Genomic DNA, 23,078 nt, shown 5'->3' with positions numbered 1-23,078 from the left:
TGTTAAAATAATATTATTTAATCTTTTAAAATTTATTTTTAATATTTACAATTTAAAACAATATTAAAACACGGTAAAAAAAAAAAAAAAAGTTTTTAAGAACGGCGTTTTCAACGCATTATACGGGGTGAAATTTATAAATATGTAAACTACGGAACAGAGAGGTACCTCTGAAAAAAAAAAGCCCAAAACAGAGTAGAAAATTCCTAACAGAGGAATCGTTGCCGACTCTGGTGAAATGACAGCAAAACAGGAACATAATAATCTGACTAAGAAATCCCATTTATGTTTCTCCTTCTCTCACTGAATTTCGATCTGTAAGTTTTATTTCTTTATTTCTGCTCCCTTCATGTGATTAAAAGAACATTTGTTTAATTAAAAGAGCTGCTTGTGCTTCCTGTAGCAGTAAAGGATGGCAAGACCATGGGTACTGGTGTTCTTGCTGTTGTTCATTGTGCTCACCTCTCAGATAGAGTGGAAACAACAATTTGGTAATGAAATTGAAGCGAGTCCAAACATTTCCCAGAAAGACCACCAACAACAACATAGTTCAAAACGACAAGACGTTGTCAAAGAAAAGGTTTCCTTCTTCTTATAATTACATTCCGTGTTTCATGTGCTAATAGAACCAACAAAGATTACAAGGGAAAGACTGTTGGTTTTTTTTAATAAGAAAAGTGAGAGTTGAAGATTTTGTTCTATGCATTCATACAATTATTTGATCAAGTGGCTTCTATTGAATTATGTGGGAGAGCTTCAGTGATTTTTTTTTATTTTTTATTTTTTTGGTGCTGTTGGAAAGTTTGATATAGTCTTGGAGTTTCAAATGCTTGAGTCGAGGAAATACAATAACGTTAACTAATTATACTGACTGTGTGATATGTTTGGTGATTATCCTTGATGCAATTTTGGTTATAGAGGAAGTGCTAGGTAAAGAAATGGCGGTTTCTTTCTCTTTTTCTTTTTTCGTTCATTCGCCATGGACTTATTAGAATCAGTGATGAATCTAGTGCTTTGTTGCAATTTGGTAATCGGAAGAGTGTAAAACATAATCTCTTGCTTTTCTTTTTCAGTCGTTCGTTTCCTTACAAACCCAAATGCTGGTATTGTAAGCTGAGTTCTATTTTTGGATTGACATAATTCGCTACTTTACTACTAGAGTAGTGAATGAACTTCTTATATAAACATAGCATGACGTTTGGTACCTTGCAAGAATTGAGCTTTCTGAAAAAGTTTTTAGTGTCGGCCAAAGTTGTAGTCATCCAAGTAGGACCTTGTAATTCAAATATATAGTCAGATCAACTATTTAGTCCTTCTTTTATTTTTTTGCTGGGCTATTTAAATGTTAAATGGCAATTACTGTTGCCAAAAGATTGATTTCATGCTTTCTTAGGACATTATTATCACTTAAACATTTGGAGCATGTGTAATCAGTATGAATGTTGTGATCATTGTTACAATCAATAATTTTATTAATTTGAGCATTGATTCACATCAAGATAAACTCAAATTGGGTTTAGGTAACAGCAAACGTAGGGCTTATGAAAAAACTTTCAAGAGGCCAAATTCTTTCTGCTAAAGATTTGCTGGCTTTGTACTGTAGCCTCTAGTATCTTTTTGAAAAGCCATGCAAGTAACGAAAAGCATTCACTTTTTTTAGCATGCTCTCTGTTGATCTTTTCTTCTATTATTTCTGATAGTTTGCATGATGACTTCCTGCTAAATTAATATAATTCCAGACTGTGACTGTTAACAAGGTTTTGACATGAACTCCTACATAGGCTGGATTCCAGATATATCCATGCATTGTTAATTTTAACTGAAATTTTGTCTATCCTCAATCAGTTGTTGTTGTTGTTGTTGTTCTATTCCTTCACATGGTCTTATCACCATTAATGATATCATTGCTCAAATTCTCATTCAAAGCAAGTACAGTTTTCTGATTAAATTAGAGTTTGTTAAGCTGTATTTTTCTCTTAGAGACCTTAGTAGCCTAAGTGTTCCTCTTTCTTGAGTGAATCCTTTCTAAGTTCAGATGCCTACAAAATCATTACTTTCCTACTGTGACTAGTGTCTCTTGTTATAACCAATTTTTTATTTATCCCTGCTATAATGTATCAGCCTTTGGTCCACTGTTTTGTTTTTGATATCCTGATTGATCAATTAAATAAAGGGACTTGATTGATTTCAACCGAAAGACTTATGTGGCATCCATTGTCTTTCTTTTTATTTTTTCCTTTAGCTTCCTCAAAAACAATTTTGCACAATCTGTATTCTGCATTACCAGAATATGAACAACCTATCAGTGCATCTTGTAAACAGAATTTATTTTCCTCATTTCATTTTTTCAGATGAACTGTTGAATATATTGGAAGAATTTGGTAGAGATTCCTTTATATGTCACTACTTCATCTGCAGACAAAGGTTGTAAGCTATTTATGTAAAAGGCTGTTGTTGCCACACCATTGCAAATGTTCCTCCTTCCCTTAGGGTCTGAAGTTCAAGTCCTCCCAAAGTCCAAAAAATGGCATGTACTTGACACCATATTAGTTAGTTCCCTCAAGTCAATCCTGATAAGGTTTGGAATAGATGGCCCTGGTTTAGCTGGACTGATAATGGATATCTTAAATGCTCCAGCTCATGGGAAAAAAGAGTTGTCAATTTACAAATCGTATGGCCTGAGATATTGTGGTTAACCTGAAGTGTTCCATGACATGGATTTATTCAACTTTCAATTCGCAGCATTTTACTTTACAAGTGTGCTTGTAGTCAATTAGAAAACATTTCACATTCTTTGAGTTATTTTCATTGATTCAGTATGCATTTGATTTACTAGATATTTTCCAAAGGAAGGTCGAGCACAAGTGCACTGGATTTGTGTATGCTCCAAATGTTGGATTGCTTGCTAACTCCCATTATGCAATGAATGTTTGCTGTGTTTGCTTTGTCTAAACAGCTTGTCCATCACTAAAGTATCTTATCCTGAACCTTTTTTTCCTTTGACTTTTTATTTCTATTCATTGTTCAGGTTGTATGTTCATTATCTTGTCTGAATAGAGTGTTTTGATTGTTATGATTTTTTACTTATATGTTATAGAAATTATACTCCACTTGTCAAGATTTTGCTTATTTCAATTCCAGTTTTGTTTTCACCCAATCAGTTGTTGTTGTTTTTATTCTGTTCCTCTACATGACCATACTCCCTTTTCAATAAAAATGATGTTCCTGCTCCCAATCCTCATCCAGAACAAGTACAGTTATCTAAAAAGTTACCCGCCCTTCAGGAAATCACTCTCAATTATTCCAGTTAAAAAAATTAGTATCTTCGTACTTTGACCAGCACTTTACTGGCCATAGCCTTGTTGTCTTTGATGCACTGACCTTGGTGTGCCTTAGGTTTTTGTTATAAAAAATAATCCAGTAAATGAATATCTTTGATTGACTTTTGCCTTGCTCTTTCCAATCTGAAAGCTTAATCAGTGTATTCCTGGCCTTCCTTTTCATTTATTTTCCAAGCATTTCTTTCTTTAAAACATTTTTTTTGTTTTCAGACTGGGTTTCCTACATTCTGTATTCTGCATCACCAAAAAAGAAACTTCTATTAGTACACTTTATAATCAAATGGTATGTTCTTCAGCCCCCCTTTCAGGTTGAATTGGTGAGCAGATTGAAGATTTTGGTTGAGATTCATTTTTATGTCCCTTCATTTGCAGATGAGGGAGGGATTTCATCTTTTAAGTAAAAAGGCATTTAGTTGATACCATATGGGTCAGTTCCCCTTAATCAACCTTGTTCAGGTGCAAAAGAGATTTTCATGGGATAATTGGGGACAGTGGGTGCTTATCATGTTAAATGCTTAAAATCTCAAAAAAAAAATAATAATAATAATTGCAGTTGCTAATTTACAAATAATATGGTCAGAGACATTAGTGGCATGTAGTAGTTCTCATTACCAATACCTAGCTTCAGGCGCACAACATTTTACATTACAAAGATGTCCTGTAGTCTAGTCAGGAAACGTTCTACATTCTTCATGAGCTATTTTTTTCCCTTACCAAGGCTCGTGAATCATTGATTTAATATGTTTTTTGATTTACATGATGTTTTGATATGGAAGATCTCACACAAATTTTCTTGCTTTATGTTCACGGTCTAAGCATTGAATTGCTGACTAGCACCTTCATCTAAACAGTCTTCTATCTCAAAAAGTAGCTTAGAATAACATTTTTCCCTTGAATGACAATTGTGTTTCATTGTTGAGGTTCTATTTTTCATGATCCAGCTGATTAGGTTGTTTGAGCTGTTACAAGCTTTCATCATTATGTTAGACGTTGTGTTAGGCTAGTCAAGATTTTTCAAAATTGCGCTACAATTGTTAATCTTATGGCTATCATTGCTGCAGATAATCCTCTCACAAGAGAAGAATATTCAGAAACTTAATGAGCTTGTCCAGAGCCTCCAAGAACAATTGCAACGGTGTAGGAGTGAAAATTATGTTCTCAACAGCACTGCAACCCCTTTGACTGAACATTTAAATGATCTCAAACAGCAATCAGTACTGGATGACTAGACACGGACCGCCCATGTTTAACATTGATATGTTTGGTATGTACTTGTAGACAAACCTAGTATTTCTGTCTTGGCAATTTAACTTCCCTAGGAGATGATCCCTGTTATTTTATATGACTCTTATAAAACAATCATTATCCACATTTTCAATTGTTAATATTGAATGGATTGCTAAAGCCTGTATCCTATTCATCACCCATTTTGAAGGAATTTATTATAATCTGCAACTAATCACAATGTATTCTGTATTTGAAATCTTAGTGAGAGAGGTGGGTGGATATTTGCGACGGAGTACAAAGTAAATAATGTTGCTACATTGTAGCATCATCGTAATTAGGGCTTATTTAAGTTAACCTTAGTGTTTGTCAAGGAACATCGGATGTTAAATTGAAGGATCCTATCCCATCACTCTTGCAACTGTATTTTATTAGATTCTATGCAACTGAAATTAGAGATTATAGTTTTTCACTTAATTTAGAGATAATGACGGTTTCCAGAAATCTGACGCAGACATGCTTCTGAATTTGACTAGAGCTGACGGGTTGGTTTTAGTTTGAAGCTGATGAAATGTGTTGTCATCTAGGAGTGTTGTGCGTGCATCTCTCTACAACTTCTATTCTATGTGTTGGGCATTAATACTATTTGTCGGGCTTGCATATGCAGTTACATATTGTGTTCTTGTCCAGTTATTATGCTCCCAAGGATGTTAATTGAGAGGTGGCCGAAAATTTCTGTCAAAAGAGAAAGTTTGAAAGTTCGAAGGCAGTGTGTATAATCTTTTGATATTCAAATTTCAAAAACTTCGCTGAACAGGAATGAATATTGGGAAGTGTCTGCTAAATTTAACCTTAGAGAGAAACAAATTTCTGGACAACCTCTATTCCAATTCTTACATTCAACTTCATGCTATAGATATATTGTGAGATCTGAAATTCCATACTTTGTTGTCTCCGACCAATCAAGAATTACCATGTCTTTACATGCCATCACTTTTACTTGCAACTCAAACTTTATTATTGTGCTTATGCATGTAATTTCTATGCTAATCTTGGTACTATTTGTAAAATGCTTTGTTATTAGTGATTCCCTTTATTTTATGATTCCTTCGTATTTATATTGCCCATGATTAAATCAAATTGGTCTATTTAAAATTTAATTATGTTATTGGACTTAATTTTTATGCAAATTCGTCCAATAATCATTTAATTTAACCTTGAATTTGCATTTTTTTTTTATTTTTGGGCATAATGGAGCACAATTAGGTCTTGAATTTCCTCCAAAAATTGCAACTTGATTTCCTGACCTACTTTCTCCACGTTGCTAGCCTTTATGATTATTTTTTATCTTTATTTTGAAAAAAAAATGAATTTTGGAGAATAATCGAGGATTGGGCTATGACAGTTGCCCCCCTCTTTATAAGGCTTACGATAGAAAGTCTCGTAAGAGACTTTAGATAGTAAGCGTTGTAAAGAAGAAAAAGAAGGATGAGAGATAATTGACTCATCATATTGAGAAATAATGAATCCTTTTAAGGGCTAGAAAACGTATTCAGAGTAAAAACTGGAAGGCTTTTCTTTTGAAAATTTAGAGATTTTGAAATGGTCGAATTGTCATGGGTGACCTACCCAACGAAGAATTTTTTTAAAAAAAAATGGTCTTATTGTAATGGATAACCTACCCACAAAGATTTTTGAAGATTTTTTCAAAGTGGTGAAAAATAGAGAGAAATTTCAAAGTGGTCTTGTTGTAATGGGCGACCTGCCCAGGTTTTCAAAGAGGTGAAAAATACAGAGGCTTTTCAAAGTGGTCCTGTTGTAATGGGCGACCTACCTTGGTTTTTCAAAATGATGAAAAATATAAAGATTTTTCAAAGAGATGAAAAATGTAGAGACTTTTCAAAGTAGTCTTTTTGTAATGGGCAACCTATCCAAATGGAAAATGAAAAGAGTTTTCATAGTGGTGAAAAATACAAAGATTTCTCAAAGTGGTCTATTGTAATGGGTGACCTGTTCAGGTTTTTCAAAGTGATGAAAAATATAAAGATTTTTCAAAGAGGTGAAAAATATAGAGACTTTTCAAAGTGGTCTTGTTATAATAGGCGACTTACCCATAAATGATTGTATGAGTATTACGAAGGATCTACCGTTTTATTATATTAAATGTAATTGTGATGAATGTATTACCAAAGATCTATTGTTGTATTTTAATTGAATGTAACAGTGATGAATGATTGTATGAGTGTTATGAAAGATCTACTTTCGTAATGTATTGATGGTTAATTACCACGAATGGTGGTGTGAGTATTACAGGGGATTTATTGTTGTGTTGCATTGAACATTAATTGTCATAAATGGTTGGATGAGTGATACGAAGGGTATTGTTGTGTTATACTGAATGCTAAACTATTATGGAATGTTTGGTTCTGCATTACAAAGGATCTATCATCGTGTTATTGAATGATAAATTATTAGGAAATGGTGGTACGAGTACCATGAAGGGTCTGCTATTATGATGCAAGGAATGTCAAATTGTCATGAATTGTTAGATGAAACGATGATTAGCTTCGGCTAATGGCATCCGAAGGGATGACCAGAATAAACGATTGATTAGCTTCGGATAAATGGCATCCAAAGGGATAACCGAAACAAATGATTGATTAGCTTCGGCTAATGGCATCCGAATAGATGACCGAGATAAATGATTGATTAGCTTCTGCTAATGGCATCCAAAGGGGTGACCAGGACAAACGATTGATTAGCTTTGGCTAATGGCATCCGAAGGGATGACTGGGACAAATGATTGGTTAGCTTCTGCTAATGGCATCCGAATGGATAATCGGAATAAACGATTGATTAGGAATCCGAATGGATGACCGGGAGAAACGATTCATTAGCTTCGGCTAATAGCATCCGAATGGATAATTAGGACAAATAATTGATTAGCTTTTGTTAATGACATCCGAAGGGATGACTGGCATAAATGATTGATTAGATTTTGCTAATAGCATCCGAAGGGATGACCGGGACAAATAATTGATTAGTTTCGGCTAATGACATTAAAAGGGATGACCGAAACAAACGATTGATTAGCTTCGATTAATGGCATGCGAATGGATGACCGGGACAAATGATTGATTAGCTTCTGTTAATGGCATCCGTATTTTCACTCCGTTCCTTCCCTCATCGTGTTTTGTATTTATTGTTGTATCATGCCTTGTTGGCTGACATTGCTGTTTGGAGTGCTGCTATTATCTGAGGGGGGGCAATGGTTTGGTCTCTTGTTTGAGTGACTACCCTGGTTGTGCTTTATGATTCTACCGTGCAGAATTGTGCAGAATTGAATGAGCCAATTTAATATCACAGCTGATCTTGCCAAGTGGCTTTACCAAATTTCTTTCAAGTTAGTTTACATAATATCCTCCTTGGTGTTGTGTCATAATATCGCAGATATGTAGGTTGTCTGCAAACAGGTTATGATGGAATTCAAACTTTGAACTGCTGTTAAGAGAAGCATATAGTTTGGAATATCTTCTAATTGGTCTCCAACATGGCAATTTATTCCTGGTATTGAAAACCGAAGTTTGATTTATGATTTATAACATCGTATTGTCAAGCATGCCTGAACAAATGAAGAATACGGACGTTTTTGTTTTAGGGTTCAAAAAGAAAATGTACTTAGGCCCCTAGTTTGACGACCAAAATCCTGCTATGTTGATGTCTATAAATTCATGGTATAGTTGAATTTCAACTGGTTATTCTGTCAGTCACTTAAACACTATTGGTGGGAACTAGCAAGTAGTTGCATCATCTTTCATGTTTAGGAATTGGAGGTAAGGGTTAACTTTTTCTTTCTTTTTTGATGAACAAGGGTGAGCTTCCAGAATGCTAAATCCCAATCCTTGGGAAAGACTACCAATCTTTCCTCCAAAAAACAAAGTAATTCTTCAGCTTCAATGTGATCCACAGCTTTGAGTCAATCAAGTTAATCTCACCCACCCCATGAACCTTCAAGGGATTATAATTATGATTTCTGATGCAATTGTATCCACAGTAGTAGCTATGAGTCCATTGAATAAAACAGGTCATTTGATGGTGCTATTTCAAAAACCAAGCTTGATAGCCTCGATCAAAATCAAATCCCATTTCTCAGGAAATATTGCCTCGTTGCATTGCCAGATTTCTTTTAGCCAGAATGCAGTCGAAACAGAAGTTCGTCAAAAAAAAAAAAAAGTTGCTTAGTTTTTGTTTCAAATGTTAGTATTTAAAAGATAAAAAAATATATATTATTTTAATGTATTTATAAATAAAAAATACTTCAAAAAATAATCACTATAATACTTTCAAACACCTCATTAACACATATCAATCTGTTGCATCTCCATCTTTATCACGAGCAATCTGATTATTAATATTTCCTCTATCTTTTCATTCTCTTGTACTTGAAGATTTTATTTTGAGAGGAATATTCTCATGGAAAAGGCTAATTCAAGCTCAAAGTAATTACCAGAAAGCAAAATCTAGAATTGAAAGAAAGACTTCATTGATCTTAAACTCTTCCCACTTGACGGTAGGGTCCTTGACCTTAATCACGTAGTTGGTAATCAATTAATGAGCCTTTATCAAAATATTCAAGAGGGAAAAATTATATGGATAACTGACTGCTAGGCTGGAGGCCCGCAGCCTTGCCACACCCTCGTCTATATGTAACAAAGATTATTAGAAATGCTAGGCAATGTTTGGTACTTCATGTATTTGAAAGAGTTTTTTTTTTAAATTTAGTTTTTATTAAATTAAATATTTTTATAATTTTAGGTTATTTTGATATGAAAAATATATATTTCAATATATTTGTAAATAAAAATTAAAACTTTTTTAAATTATATTTTTTAGTAATTAATATATTAAAAAAAATATTCTCAACATGTGTAAGTAGATAAAAAATAAATTCATTATAATTAAATGAAAAAATAGGTTTGTCCTTAAAAGAACTCATGGGACATATTTCAATTTATTACTTAAAAAACTAATTATTAATTAAGAGATATTTGGAAGTGTGGAAGTAGTTATTTTTTATTGAAAAATATATTAAAATAATAATTTTATTTTTTAAAATTATTTTTATATCAATACAATAAAATAATTTAAAAACAAAAAAAAAGTTAATTTTTATCCACCACCTACTGAGAATACAATAATATCATACAGGGGCCAAGGAGGGGTGTTAACACATAAAACGTACCGACACATGTACATGTGGGTGGGGTTAAAGAGAGATTATCCAAAGGTTAGTGGACAAACACGTGGAAGAATCTCAATCACATGATGCTGGATCCAGGCCATATGTCAAATCGTGGCATAAATATTTTGTGTTTTTCGAAGTTTTTAAAGACAGCCTCGAAGAGATTCTCGTAGAGAGAAATGTAAGTTGATTTTAAAGATGAGGATAGCTTGCCCTTAAACACAATCATTTAAACCCTCTGTTTTCCATCTTACAAAATTAAATACGCCGCTGTAAGGAAAACCCCACATTTATTTTTCTTGTTCTAAGAAAAAATCATTACGCAGTGGATTCTTAAGAATTGAATGTTCTTAATGGCATGCATTTGAAGTTCTTGGTGGAGTTTGGTAGGGTTATGACATGGATCCGTTAATGGCGTTTCAATGCCCTCCCTCCCTCCCTCTCTCTCTCTCTCTCTCTCTCTCTCTCTCTCTCTCTCTCTCAACATATATATATATATATAATCAATCAAAGGAGATCGAAGACTTGATTGCTCTGATGTTCTCTCTCCAGATTTAGAGGCTAATCTGCTGGGAAGTCACTAAATGCTTTGCATGCATTTCAATGAAGGTGGAGGTTGAAAAATTCAATCCACCTTTCATCAATGTCCTAACTTAGTATAAAAGATTTATTTCATTACAACCGTTTGCTTTTTTTTCCCCTTCTTTTTCACGTAAATGTGAAGATCCTCCCTTGACTTGACTTTTTATCTATTTAATTTTACATGTGCTCTAATATTAAATCCAACTACTTACGATCTTGATCCCATATTATTCCTCGTTATTAAATCTAGTGCGTTCATGTGGTCCATTATCACTTTATTTACATGTTTGATTGTTTAAGTTAACGTCAGGATGAAGGAGAGATGAGCAGCTAGGAATATATATATATATATATATATGCATAAAAGATCATGATAGCAGCACTCGGATGGATAATCTCCCGAGAATTACTATATATCTCAACCCACATGTAGATATGATCGTTGACAGATCTCGAGTTGATAGATTTTTTCTTGTAATTTAACTTTTGAAAATAATTATTTATCCATGAGGAACGTCCAGAAATACACCCATGATTAGAGATATCCAAGGAAGAAGTAGAATCCCCTTTAATGTATTGATATCTTCCAAGCCAGTCCATTAAGATAGTTTAATGAGAGTGAAGAAATTAGTTGAATGAGTGTATTTTCTGTTCTGTCCTTCTGGGGAAAAATACAAATATATACTACCATTTAAAAAAAAAAAAAGTTTCGCCATAAGACCAATAAATCTAGCTTTCAAACCTTCCTTTTTTACTTTCAAATGAGGCAATTTATTATAATTATAGTGTTTTTAAGTCACAAACTATTAAACATATTTATTTATTTTATCGATCGTAACAATTTATCTACTTATCACTTAGTAAGTTAACTAAATATTCCATAATTATGATAGTTATTAATATTACTGTGCAATTACGACTCAAAGAGTAAATATTTTTTATCCTTAAGAAAATATCATTCACTTCAGTGATTATAAATTGTTAAATAGATTCAATTGATTAAAATTATAGTTAATTATTATAATTATGGAGCAATTAGCAAAATTACGAAAAAAATAAAGATGATTTTTTAGGAGCTTCTTTCAAAAGTCAATACATCCTGGGATTGTAAAGTGCTTTTTATGAGGTGATGGTTACTTTTGAATTAACAACGATATGGAAGTCAAGGTTTTAGATTAAGAAATCAGAGGTGGATGGCATGGTGATCTTGTAACAGTACTGTTCTTTGTTGGGTGTTTGGGTGTTACGGGTGTCACCTGCTAACATGGTGTTAGTCGGATTACGGTGTGTTTTTTCCGACAAGATGCAGTGTTTCGTTGTTTGCAGTGCTTTATTAGGGCTAGGAGGGTGGCTTTTTGGGCATGCTAATGCTTAATTAGGGCTAGAGGGTTTCACAGCCACTTATCTTTCATACATATAATAGTTTTTTCTCTCCTTTTATTTATTTATTTATTCTCATTTTTTACCTCACCCATGATGTTTGCACCTTCCAAAGACTCCTTCCATTGGTGTTTAGGCATATTTGTTAGTTTTTTCTTTCTTTTATTTATTTATTTTTTCTTATTTTTTACCTCGATTTACACCCATGATGTTTCCACCTTCCAAGGACCTTCATTGGTGTTCATGTATTTTTAATTCTTGAAGATGTAATTTATACTTTAAAAAAGTTGTACTTTTGAAGAAAAAAACAGTGGTAAAGATTTTTTAATTTTTTATTGAAAATATATTAAAATAATATTTTTTTTCTATTTTTTAAAATTTATTTTTTACATTAGTACATTAAAAATACTTACCCTTTTTAAAAATACACAATTTTTTTAAGAAAATATCAATTATAATCAATGTTATGATGGTAGTGTATTGTTAGTATTTTACCTATTAATTATTTTTTTTCCTTTTAAACTCGAGTAATGGTTAAAAAAATTGGGATGCCTTAAATTTGTAAAATAGCCAGTATATGGGAGCCCGGAGGAAGTCAATGTGCCTGTTCTGTTCTTCATTCTCGCAGACATCTCGTATCATCAGCTGACAGGTTTGTAGTTGGCCATTCTACAACCAGCCCCTTGTCAATTTCTTCGTAGTTCAGCCATGGATTCCACACGACAGCAAAAATCGTTTTTAGAAGCTGAAAAAAAATCCTTCTAAAGCACTTTTCTTTTTCTTCTAAAAGCTATTAAGAGCGCATTAAATTCTTCGCTAAATCAAATGGTTTTTGAAACAGGAAAGTATTACAATTTTAAAAGCTAGAAGTATTATCACTTTTATAGTTTTATAAAAGCAGTTTACCGGTTTAAAGTAGCATAATAATTAATGTGCTTCTATGTACATTTTAAAGTTATAATACTTCAAGGGAGGTGTCTTGGAGTGCGGCTTTTTGTTTAAAGTTATTAAGTATATAAGTTAATTTGAGCCCAAAATTAGAAGAGTTAATTAATTTCAAGGACTTAATTACATTTCAAGGGATTTTTAGGATTCAATAAAGGACTCAATTGAATAAAAATCAAGTTTAAAAACCTAATTTAAATCAATTTGCAATTATTAAAAGATTAGGGATATAGATGAAACTTTAGAAGGTTGAATTGGTGCAATCAGGGGTTCAATTGTGTGAAATTTAAAGTTTGTAGGCTAATCAAGGGTCAAATTGGAACAATTCAAGACCAAGAACCCTTATGCAAAAAGGGCGCAACATTGAGGGTTATACTAAACTTCTCCAAATTAAAGAAAACCAAAGCTTAAGGCTTAATTGGGGACTAAATTGAACAAAATATAAACCAAGAGCTACAATGTAAAAGACGCTATGCTTGAAGGGTCTCAATTAATTTCTGATAGAGATCTCATTGCATAAAATTAATCAAATTTGTTTCAATAAAGGATGTTTGAGCTTAAATTGAAATTACAGATACCAAATCAAAATGACTCAAATCCCTATTCAAAGTTCCTCATTTTAAAGGTTTTAATTGGGTGACGTGTCACTCAAATTTAGAAGAAGGTGAATGAGACATCGTTTTGTGACTCTGTTTCACCACGAGAAAGAATCTTCATCGATCCATGAGTTGAGGGTCAAATGAGCTTGTAGTTTGCAATTTAGAAGAAGCTGAAAGCTCTAGTTTGCAATTTTGCATGAGCGAAGGACTGAAAGTGTTGTAGCTTTTAGCATTTGCAATTAATAGAGATGGTGTGTGTGTGTGTGGACGGATATTTTTCTTCAATTAGATTTGTCAACGGAGGATTTAAATATATATATAAGTTTAATTAATTTCTATATATTCACTCATAACTTTACCCCTTTTTTTTCATCAATTTAGTGTCACGTTGAAGAAAGATTCAAACTTAATTAGTACAATTAATTAAACCCCCTTCTACACTAAGACATATTGCATGCAGCCAATGAGGTCTCAAACTTTAAATCTTGGAAAAATCAGTGAAATGTTACGCTAACTCAGCCCAGCATTAACTTGGTGTGTGGAGGCCTCACTAATGTAGGGGGTAATTAAATTGAATTTACCATAAGACGTGCGTGCGCGCACGTGTAAAGGAGTTTAAAATTATATGCAACAACTTATGCTTGATTATGAGAGATTTTATGGCTTGATGTATAGCAAGCAGTATTTTATTAGTTATTCTATGAGTTTATATATATATATATATATATATATATAAATAGAAGAGACAAATCTTATATGAAAATATTTTTATTACTTTTAGTGGGTCATAAATTTTATTTTTTCTCGTCTCTTTATCTCTATCACTTTCTTCAACGTAATTTCGTAAAGAGTAATTACTAAAGTGTTACTAATTACTTCACGAGTTTCGTAAAAATTTCCTTTAATTATATATCATTTTTAATTTTTTAGGGCTTCTAAAAAAATGAATAGTGATATTATAACTATATATTCAATATAGTGATAAATAGATCATGTTGTAATTTAAATTTTAAAAATGTCTTATTGTAAATAGAGATTAGAATAGTGATGAATTCGTAAAAAACTTTTTTGTTTTAACTCGTATAAATTGGTTAGATTGGATGAATCCCAACAAAGGCTGCTTCCCCAAAGAACACTCTTTTTTTCCTTGTACGTACCATCAAATAGTCACTTATTTAGACCATGTAAAAAAAAAAAATGAAGTCAAATAAAAAGTGACTACCTTAGTTAATCGACTAATTGATTTCTTCCTTAGCGTCTTGTAATATGGAACGCCTAAAAAAATAAAAGAACTAGAACAAATATTCAGCGATAAATAATACAGAGATCTAGAGAGAGAGAGGGTTAGGTGGCCTTAAAGTACTTCATTGAAAACTCAAATTTCTTACTCTAATGGGCTAGCTAACGCCTGCATGGTATTAGTGTATTACTGTGCTCTCTTTCTAGGGTTTTTTTTTGGGTATATTGTCATTGGATCTTTGGTTATATGTTCAAACTGCACGACTTGTGCCTTAAATGTGGCCTTAATGGGAGGGGATTTGAACTAGGCTTGGATGTGGTCATGGATGAATAGGAAATTTTATTACTCCCTTCTTTTTTCTAACATTGACTTTGTTTAGTGTAAATTATTACTCCATTTATGGTACTTGTTAATAAAGAAATAGATGAGGATTTTAAAATATTTAAGAAGTAATTACTAGGGAAAATCAAAAGCAATAAAAATATCTTAACCCAAATATAAAAATATTTTTAAAATTTTCAATCTTATTTCTCTCTCTATATTATATTATATCTATCTCTCTTGTTTAGTTATTATTAGTAATCGTTCATTGAATGCCATAAATTCTCGGTCAACAAAAAGTAAAATGAGATGCAAACATCACATGATGAACTATCTCTAGTTTATACTAGATAGGCATCTCCGCTATACAGCGTGCTGGTTGTGAAAATTTTCAATTTAAAAAGAAAATGTTAAGATGATTAAAATATTTTTAAAAAAGTAAAAAAAAATTAATACTCGTGTTAATTATAATGATTTAATATAATTAATTAATTTAAAAATAATATAAATAAAAAGATACAATAATAAAATAAACTTACAAAAAAATTAACAATATAAAAAATTAAATGCAAAAAAAACCTAATCATTGTCCATCCAAGTTAGTATGTCAAATCCAAAATCTAGTCATTATAATGTAATAACCTTATCGAAAGCATACAAAATAAAACAAAGCTTATTTATTAAATAATCTAATATTAAAAGGTAAAACTAAAAAAAAAAAAGCAACAAAAATTTGTTTGAGTCAACTTAAATTAATTCATTAACTCTGTAATTATTAGCACATAATTGGAATAATTCTATAGAGAGAAAAGTGAAAACAAAAACACGGAGATTAATTTCTAAAATTAAGTGCTTGAAAGATGAAACTGAAAAAAAAACATTTAAAAAAAAATAACCTAATAAAGACCGAAATCAAAACATGCTAACCTTCAAATCTTGTGACCCTGGTAATAAACCTGAGACTAATTCCACAGAAAATAAACTCTATAAAATAACAAAATAAAATTTTAAATTGAGGGATAAAATTGAAAATAAAATACTACAAAAAATATCAGAAATAAAAGAAATAGCAATAAAAAGAATGGAGACTAAATTTCATATAAAAATAATTTGAAATCAAATGTTGAGAGATGAAATTGAAAATAAAATTCAATTAAAAAATAATTAAAAAACAAATAGTAATGAAAAAAATAAAAACAAAATTTGATATAAAAATTAATTAAAACCAGATCCTGAGGGATGAAATTTAAAAAAAAATTCAATTTTAAAAAATAAAAAGTAATACAAATAAAAATTAAAAGAATGAAAGTTAAATTAAATAAAATAAATAAATGAATTGACATTTTTTATATTTTAACAAGAAAAAAAAAAGAAAAAAAAAGTTCATTAAAGTCCAATAACCATGTTGTTGTATACAAACGCCACACCACTAGAAAAATTACTTTGGAATGCTTCCAGTTCATCACAGAAAATAGTGTTTGGACGCGGGATAACACCTTACACTCCACTTGAAAGGTATGTTTATTGTTTACTCACTGAATAAATATGCCAGCTATTTTTGTTTTAAAAATAATACTTAGATTTATTAAAAGAACAAATTGCACATTCAATCAACTTGATAATTACTAAGAAACAATTTGAAAATACAAAAAGGCATCTAAATACTAGTATAAAAAATTTATGTTTAAGAGCAATTTAGTCATTTATATGAAGAACTACCGACACATATTAGCCTATGGGAGTATTTCTAGAAATTTAAGAGGTAGGGACACGGGAGTGGCAGTGTATTTATGAGACCAGGCAGAAGCATAGCTCTCTGTTGCCTTCCGAGAAATCCAAATTATCTGGACTAAAATTTTGGAATAATATATGCCATATCTCATTATAAGAGAACGTTTGGGATTCCATCAAAATTCATTTTTTTTAAAAAAAAAATTATGTTTTCAGATTATTTTAAATTGTTGATGTCAATATTAATTTTTAAAACATAAAAAAATATTATTTTAATATATTTATAAACAAAAATACTTTAAAAAATAACTTTGTCATTGTCAACTTTGTCAGATTAAAAATGAAAAAGAAATAAATAATAAATACTCACATTACTTCGAAGTAAATCACGTAGAGAGGTCAAAATCACCCATTTCTCCTAAATATTTTCCTTTTACTGGAAATCTATCACCACGAACCCAACTAGCAAAGTTAAGATTAAACAAGGAAGTGCAGGACGATGATATTGTTGTAGAAGCACGCCTCACGATTAAACTCTGTATTGGAAAGTTATTGATTGCATGGAAGCACCTAGCTAGAACTCACATGATTCATTTGAGGCACAAGATCAAGGCTGTTCTGCATATTAATTTAGTTAGGGATCTGCTGTGTTGGAAAATTGACGTTGTGCCCATGCAGCCTACTCTAACAGCTTCGTGTACGTATATTTAATTTTCTTACACTCAAATTAAGACCAATATTTGGTTACGAAGAGTACTTATATTAATTAACCAGATATGTTTAATTAACCAAGAAATAATACAATATTTTGCTGCTCGCAACCCAGTAAAGACTTGGAAGACTCCTCAAGGCTCAAACGTGCAGATTGGTTGGAAAATTCCCAACTCTCCTGTTGGCCATTGATTAATTGTACATAGTTATTTCCAAAGCAAATTAAATTTTGGATTTGAGCGAAGATCTTCGAAAGATCCCAAAAGTAGGGTCAACTTTTATGAACTGAGGCTGAGGGCTGATCGATCGAGCAAATTATGATTATAGTACTACAGCCAGTTGATATATTCGGTCCACATATTTGAATGCATCAATAATTTAGATCGGAGCTGCTTTATTAATTATTTCAAGTTTCAGCCCTTGCTGCCATTTTTGGCTTGTTTTTACAGGTAAAAATATGGCTGGGGTTTGGTGGATATGCTAAATAATAGTACGTACGTACTCAGTACTGTTACTCCAAAAACATCTTGGTAGCTGAACGTGGGCCACATCTTCACACCGTTCATACATATATGTATACATATGTGTGTGTATATGTATGTATGTGTGTATGTATATGTGAATATATATAGACACCTCGACAGCAGATGAAGGGGGGTAGTTCATATCATCATATTCATATGTACATGCGTGTGTGCATGCAGGCGTATGAAGATAAGAATTCTGCTCCAGTTGCCAGATTGGGGCATTTGGTGGCGGGTGGAAGCTTATTAATTCTTAGGAAATTGCTTAATTCTGATCAATCGAAGCACACAAGTGGGAGAGCATTAAAACATACCCTTATCTAACTAATGAATTGATTATCGTGTCCCCATTACAGATTCTTAATAGCAAATTAAAACGCAATTCAATTAGGGTAGATAACCTAATTAATTTAACGAATCGATGACTACTGAATTCAAATTAAGGGACTGTTAATTACTTTCCACGATTATTTAATTATTGCCATCGATCCGTCGTCCACCTTCTACTCAAATGGTGTTCAATGTGTATCTTTTTTTTATTATTTTAAATTATCTTATTCAACCTAACTTATAAATATATCAATTAATCTTATAAATTAAAACTTAGCTTCTAAGTTTTAATGTTAATGATTATATAAATTTTTAATAATTTTAAGAGAATTCAAATTCATAATTATTAAAAAATAAATTTAAAATCTGATCAATTAAATTAATTTCTATTATTCTGTATCTATTTTTATAAATACAAACCCCACACAGCTTTCTCAGTCCTGATACCATCATCACCACGTACCCATAATTATCACCAAGTGGGAGCAGTTTCCCAACTCTTGGCGTATCATAATATCGAGTTAGAAACTAGCAACGGGGAGATAAGCTACGACACAACCATCCAATATTGCTATCACATCTTACAAAGTCAAATGTACTAAGGAGGAAACGATTTCTTCTTTCGAGTTATTTGGTTAGGTTTTACAAAGGGCACTCTTGCAAAGGGAATACTAATTTAGCCAACCTTTTGTATTGGAGTCCAAATTCAATAATTGTAGCATCTTACAAAGTTTTTAATATTCTTGTTCCAATGGCAGAAACGTTTGATATAAATACAAACTTATCCAAATTTTCCCTTAAAGAATAAGAAAGAATGATATTGAAGAAGCTCCATTCGCAGTTTGGCCTTTCGTGGCCACCATTAAAGACCCAACTTAATACCCATAGACTCGAAGCAGCTTACTATTCATTACATTAGCCATAAGACCAGTTATTTATTAATATTAATTCAAGATTTCCAAGCACAGGACCGCTTGGTTAATGGGAATTTGTTTGCCTGCGAAGTTCTTAGATCCAAGCCACGAACTTTTATATTATTTTGTGAAGTTAATTATCAGCCATATAATTAACTTTACACAAAACATAACAGAAAGATAAAAAATCAAACTGTGGTGAGAAATGAGATGTCAAAATAAAGAAGTTTATAAAATCTTTATGATCTAATATAGATTGATTGTTCGTTTAATTTGGCACATAAATAAAATAGATTCAAAGATGAAATTTCTACCAAAAAAAATATCTTGTATAAAAAACAATTCAAGAGCTTTAATGATTATATCAAGCTATCCAGTCTCATTTGAATTCAAAGTTCCCATAGAAGCAAAGAAAAAACTCAACACAAGGCCATTGGACAAGATGTTCTCATTGATTAAAGGTTTGACATATTCCGAGATAAATCAAGATAAGCCCCACCAATTAAGAAATCTTGCACAAATACACCGGTAATTATGAATTAAGGCTAGCCTGTTGCTTGCAGCCTGCAAATTAAGCAGGATCAAGGCAACCGATCATTTATCATCAAAGACCGCCCACTTTGAACAAGTACTATTAATTCAATATTTTAAATTAAGCTGTATCTTCAAATAGTGTTCAAGAAAGGTTATAACTCGCAAGCCTCGACTCCTCTCCCCTACGCTTGAGAGGTAGCTAGACGATGACATTGAGAAAGGAAATCGAAGAGGTGAAAACAAAGCTTTAATTTATTCTCTGCTCACAGTCACATCTTTTACAGGACTAGCTAATTAGATTAGCATAGTTGTTATTGCAGAATTTGTGCTCAAGATGTAACCGAAAGCCCATATGCCTTGCTTTTTTAAAATACCTGGTAATGGAATCTAGCCTTTCCCTATAATATCAATGAAATAAAGATATTATTATATTTCTATAAAATAAAAATAAAAATTTGATTTTTTAAAAATACACTTATTAAAAGGGGTATTATAAACCCTAAACGGGACTGGTCTCGTCTTTTAAAATATATGAGAATATCCAGATAAAAAAATAAAATAAAAAATATTTTTAAAAATGAACGGGACTGGTCTCGTCTTTTAAAATATACGAGAATATCCGGATAAAAAATAAAATAAAATAAAATTTTAATTTTTTTTTTATTTTCTATTTTAAAAATATATAAATTTATTTAAAATTATCTCGGTTACACATTTATTTTCATGTTTCATTTTTATCTCTCCAATAAAAAAATATTTTTATTTACCTGACATAGGTATATTATCCTCATCAGGCATATTGAACATAATAAGGTACGTATATTATCGATACAACATCCATTACGTTTTTAAAAAAGCTTTTATTTTCAATTATCATTTATCAGCTTTTGAATTTATATAATGCATTTACAATTAATGATATATATATATATATATGGGGAGAGAGAGTGAATTATTAGCAGATCATATATATACTATAGGCTCAGGTGCTTCCAACGTTTATTTATTTATTTATATTAATTTGTGGGTACCGGGGATGCGAGAGGTTAATGAATCTAATATATCCTCACGTCAAGATTTGTTGATCTGATTAGTCAAAAGCCCCAAAGGGGCAGTCTACAAATGGAAAGCCCTAAAAGCTGGGTCAACGAGCTTTTGCCACCTGGATTCAAAGATTCGATCCGTCCGTGGAAAATGTACCTCTCCCCCCATGTTGTTTAGGTTTGTGATGACTTTTTTTTTATATTATTATTATTGTTTTTATTATGGCTCCTGTTCTGCCTAGCTAAAATTTATGGCGATGACCTCAAGCTCGCTTTGAGACTATCTTGTATGATAATATCTTTTTTTATTTTTTAAACAATTTGATTTTTATATTAATATATCAAAATGTTAAAAAATTAAAAAAATTAAAAAAAAAAAAAAAAAACACTTATGTACAATCCACCCCACCCCGTCTCCACGCTAGTGTTTATCAAACGAAACGAGTCACATGGAGCTCATAATAATTCTGATTTCAGACCTAAAGCACAACCATATATTATGAAACGTAATGAAATGAATATACTATATGTCCCTTTCTACCTTGACCGAGGAAGGAAGGGGCGTAGCAAGGGATCATATATATAATTCTAATGGAATAAATTAATTTACTGTACGTTTTTTTAATTCAATGATTTACATCCAAATCAACGAGTAAGACTGGATTATAATATATTCATAAGTGTATGTATTTAATTATGTATGTATGTATCACATGCATGGCAAGAATTGATAATCTTTCTTCCTTGCATGTGATATATATGATGAATCATTTGGAACCGCCCAGATGAATAACGTAGAAGATCAGTGACGAAATGGAATGGTAGAGATTATTTGAGGGAAATAGAAGAAATACAGTAAACTAGGAGGATGTTTCTGATATTTATCAAGACTTCCAAACTGAAAGCAGGTCACGTCTGGATGGAGATGGAGATGGTGTATTTGTCTTCTTCTCTGGGAGCTGCCATTTCTTTTCTTTGCTTTAAATTTATAGTGCACTGTTGGGCATTTAAATATTTTTCCTTTTATTTGGTTGACATTTAATTTCTTGGTGTTTTCTATTAAATTCTTAGGTGGTGATGGCTTTTTTCTTGAAAAATTAGCCCTTGGGATCTCCCTGTGGTCTTCTTGCTCTCTCTCACACACGCTTTAAAACACCGACCCCTCCTCTAATTAAAGCAATGAATGCTGCTCTTTGTAATTGCTTTATCTACTCTTATTTTTTCTACTTGTGCATGCTCCTTGGGATTTTTTCCATTCATTAATACATTTCCTGGCCTCAATTTACACTCTTCTTCTACCAATACTTCAATTCAATTCTCTCTCTCTCTCTCTCTCTCTCTCTCCCCCATAATTAAGTACAAAGATTTTAAATTAACCCCACCTCTCTCTCCCTTCATCTCCTTATATATAATGGCCTCAGATGTCCAGAACCACCAGCACCGGCGCCGGGTTCATGTTGATCGTGCTAGTCTTGATTCAAGCCTAACCTCTCCTCTCCACGTATTCAATTAGAAGAGCCCTCTGCTCTACCCTCGTGCTGGCAGAAGTTCCTTGACGTTAAGGTAATTTCTATAAATATATGTGACTCCTTTGGACAAGCCATAACTTGCTTTTTGAGGCCTTAGGCAGAACTCCTGTTGGGCTTCTTCAATTCAATTCTCTCTCTCTCTCTCTCCCCCCCCCATAATTAAGTACAAAGATTTTAAATTAACCCCACCTCTCTCTCCCTTCATCTCCTTATATATAATGGCCTCAGATGTCCAGAACCACCAGCACCGGCGCCGGGTTCATGTTGATCGTGCTAGTCTTGATTCAAGCCTAACCTCTCCTCTCCACGTATTCAATTAGAAGAGCCCTCTGCTCTACCCTCGTGCTGGCAGAAGTTCCTTGACGTTAAGGTAATTTCTATAAATATATGTGACTCCTTTGGACAAGCCATAACTTGCTTTTTGCGGTCTTTCTATGAAGGCAGAACTCCTGTTGGGCTCTTACAAAACTCGCTCCTGCTTTTTAATTAATCTCTTTGTTTCTGTTTTGTCTCCGACAGGGGTGATACACTACAAAAACAAATTATACGCCAAAGATGAGTCGAAGAAATGGTAGCCTTCCAAAGCTTGACCTGAAGCTGAACCTCTCACCACCAAGGGTGAACCCAAGAGTGGAGTCCCCAGGCCGATCGGCAACAGTGTCACCAACATCCCCACCAAGCTCATGTGTGTCGTCAGAGAGGAGCCACGATGACTCTAGCAGCCCTGAAGCTACATCCATGGTGCTTGTGGGATGCCCGAGGTGCCTCATGTATGTGATGCTCTCTGAAAATGACCCTAAATGCCCCAAATGCAAGAGTTCAGTGCTGCTTGATTTCCTCCATGATAACACCACCACCACCACCACTTTGAAGACAAGGAGGAGCTAG

The 23,078-nt window shown here is 32.4% G+C and overlaps 2 protein-coding genes across 3 annotated transcripts; both read left to right on the top strand.

Moving 5' to 3' along the window:
* Positions 1-128: 128 nt before the first annotated feature.
* LOC105141394 (uncharacterized) lies at positions 129-4,817 on the top strand. 2 transcript variants are annotated; one of them, XM_011048594.1, is made up of 3 exons: positions 129-317; positions 407-580; positions 4,403-4,817. In XM_011048594.1, exons 2-3 carry the CDS (start codon positions 413-415, stop codon positions 4,568-4,570), a joined length of 336 nt encoding a protein of 111 aa, XP_011046896.1. In that variant the 5' UTR covers positions 129-317; positions 407-412; the 3' UTR covers positions 4,571-4,817. The 2 variants fall into 2 exon arrangements, with proteins under 2 accessions (XP_011046896.1, XP_011046895.1); XM_011048593.1 differs by having other exon boundaries at positions 404-580.
* Positions 4,818-22,745: 17,928 nt separating this feature from the next.
* LOC105141421 (uncharacterized) lies at positions 22,746-23,078 on the top strand. Its single transcript, XM_011048633.1, has one exon. It carries the CDS (start codon positions 22,746-22,748, stop codon positions 23,076-23,078), a length of 333 nt encoding a protein of 110 aa, XP_011046935.1.

This window comes from Populus euphratica, unplaced genomic scaffold (genome assembly GCF_000495115.2).
Source record: "Populus euphratica unplaced genomic scaffold, PopEup_1.0 scaffold144.1, whole genome shotgun sequence".
Lineage (NCBI taxonomy): Eukaryota > Viridiplantae > Streptophyta > Magnoliopsida > Malpighiales > Salicaceae > Populus > Populus euphratica.
The sequence above is the reverse complement of the archived record's forward strand: the minus strand, read 5'-3'. Positions and strand labels throughout refer to the sequence as shown.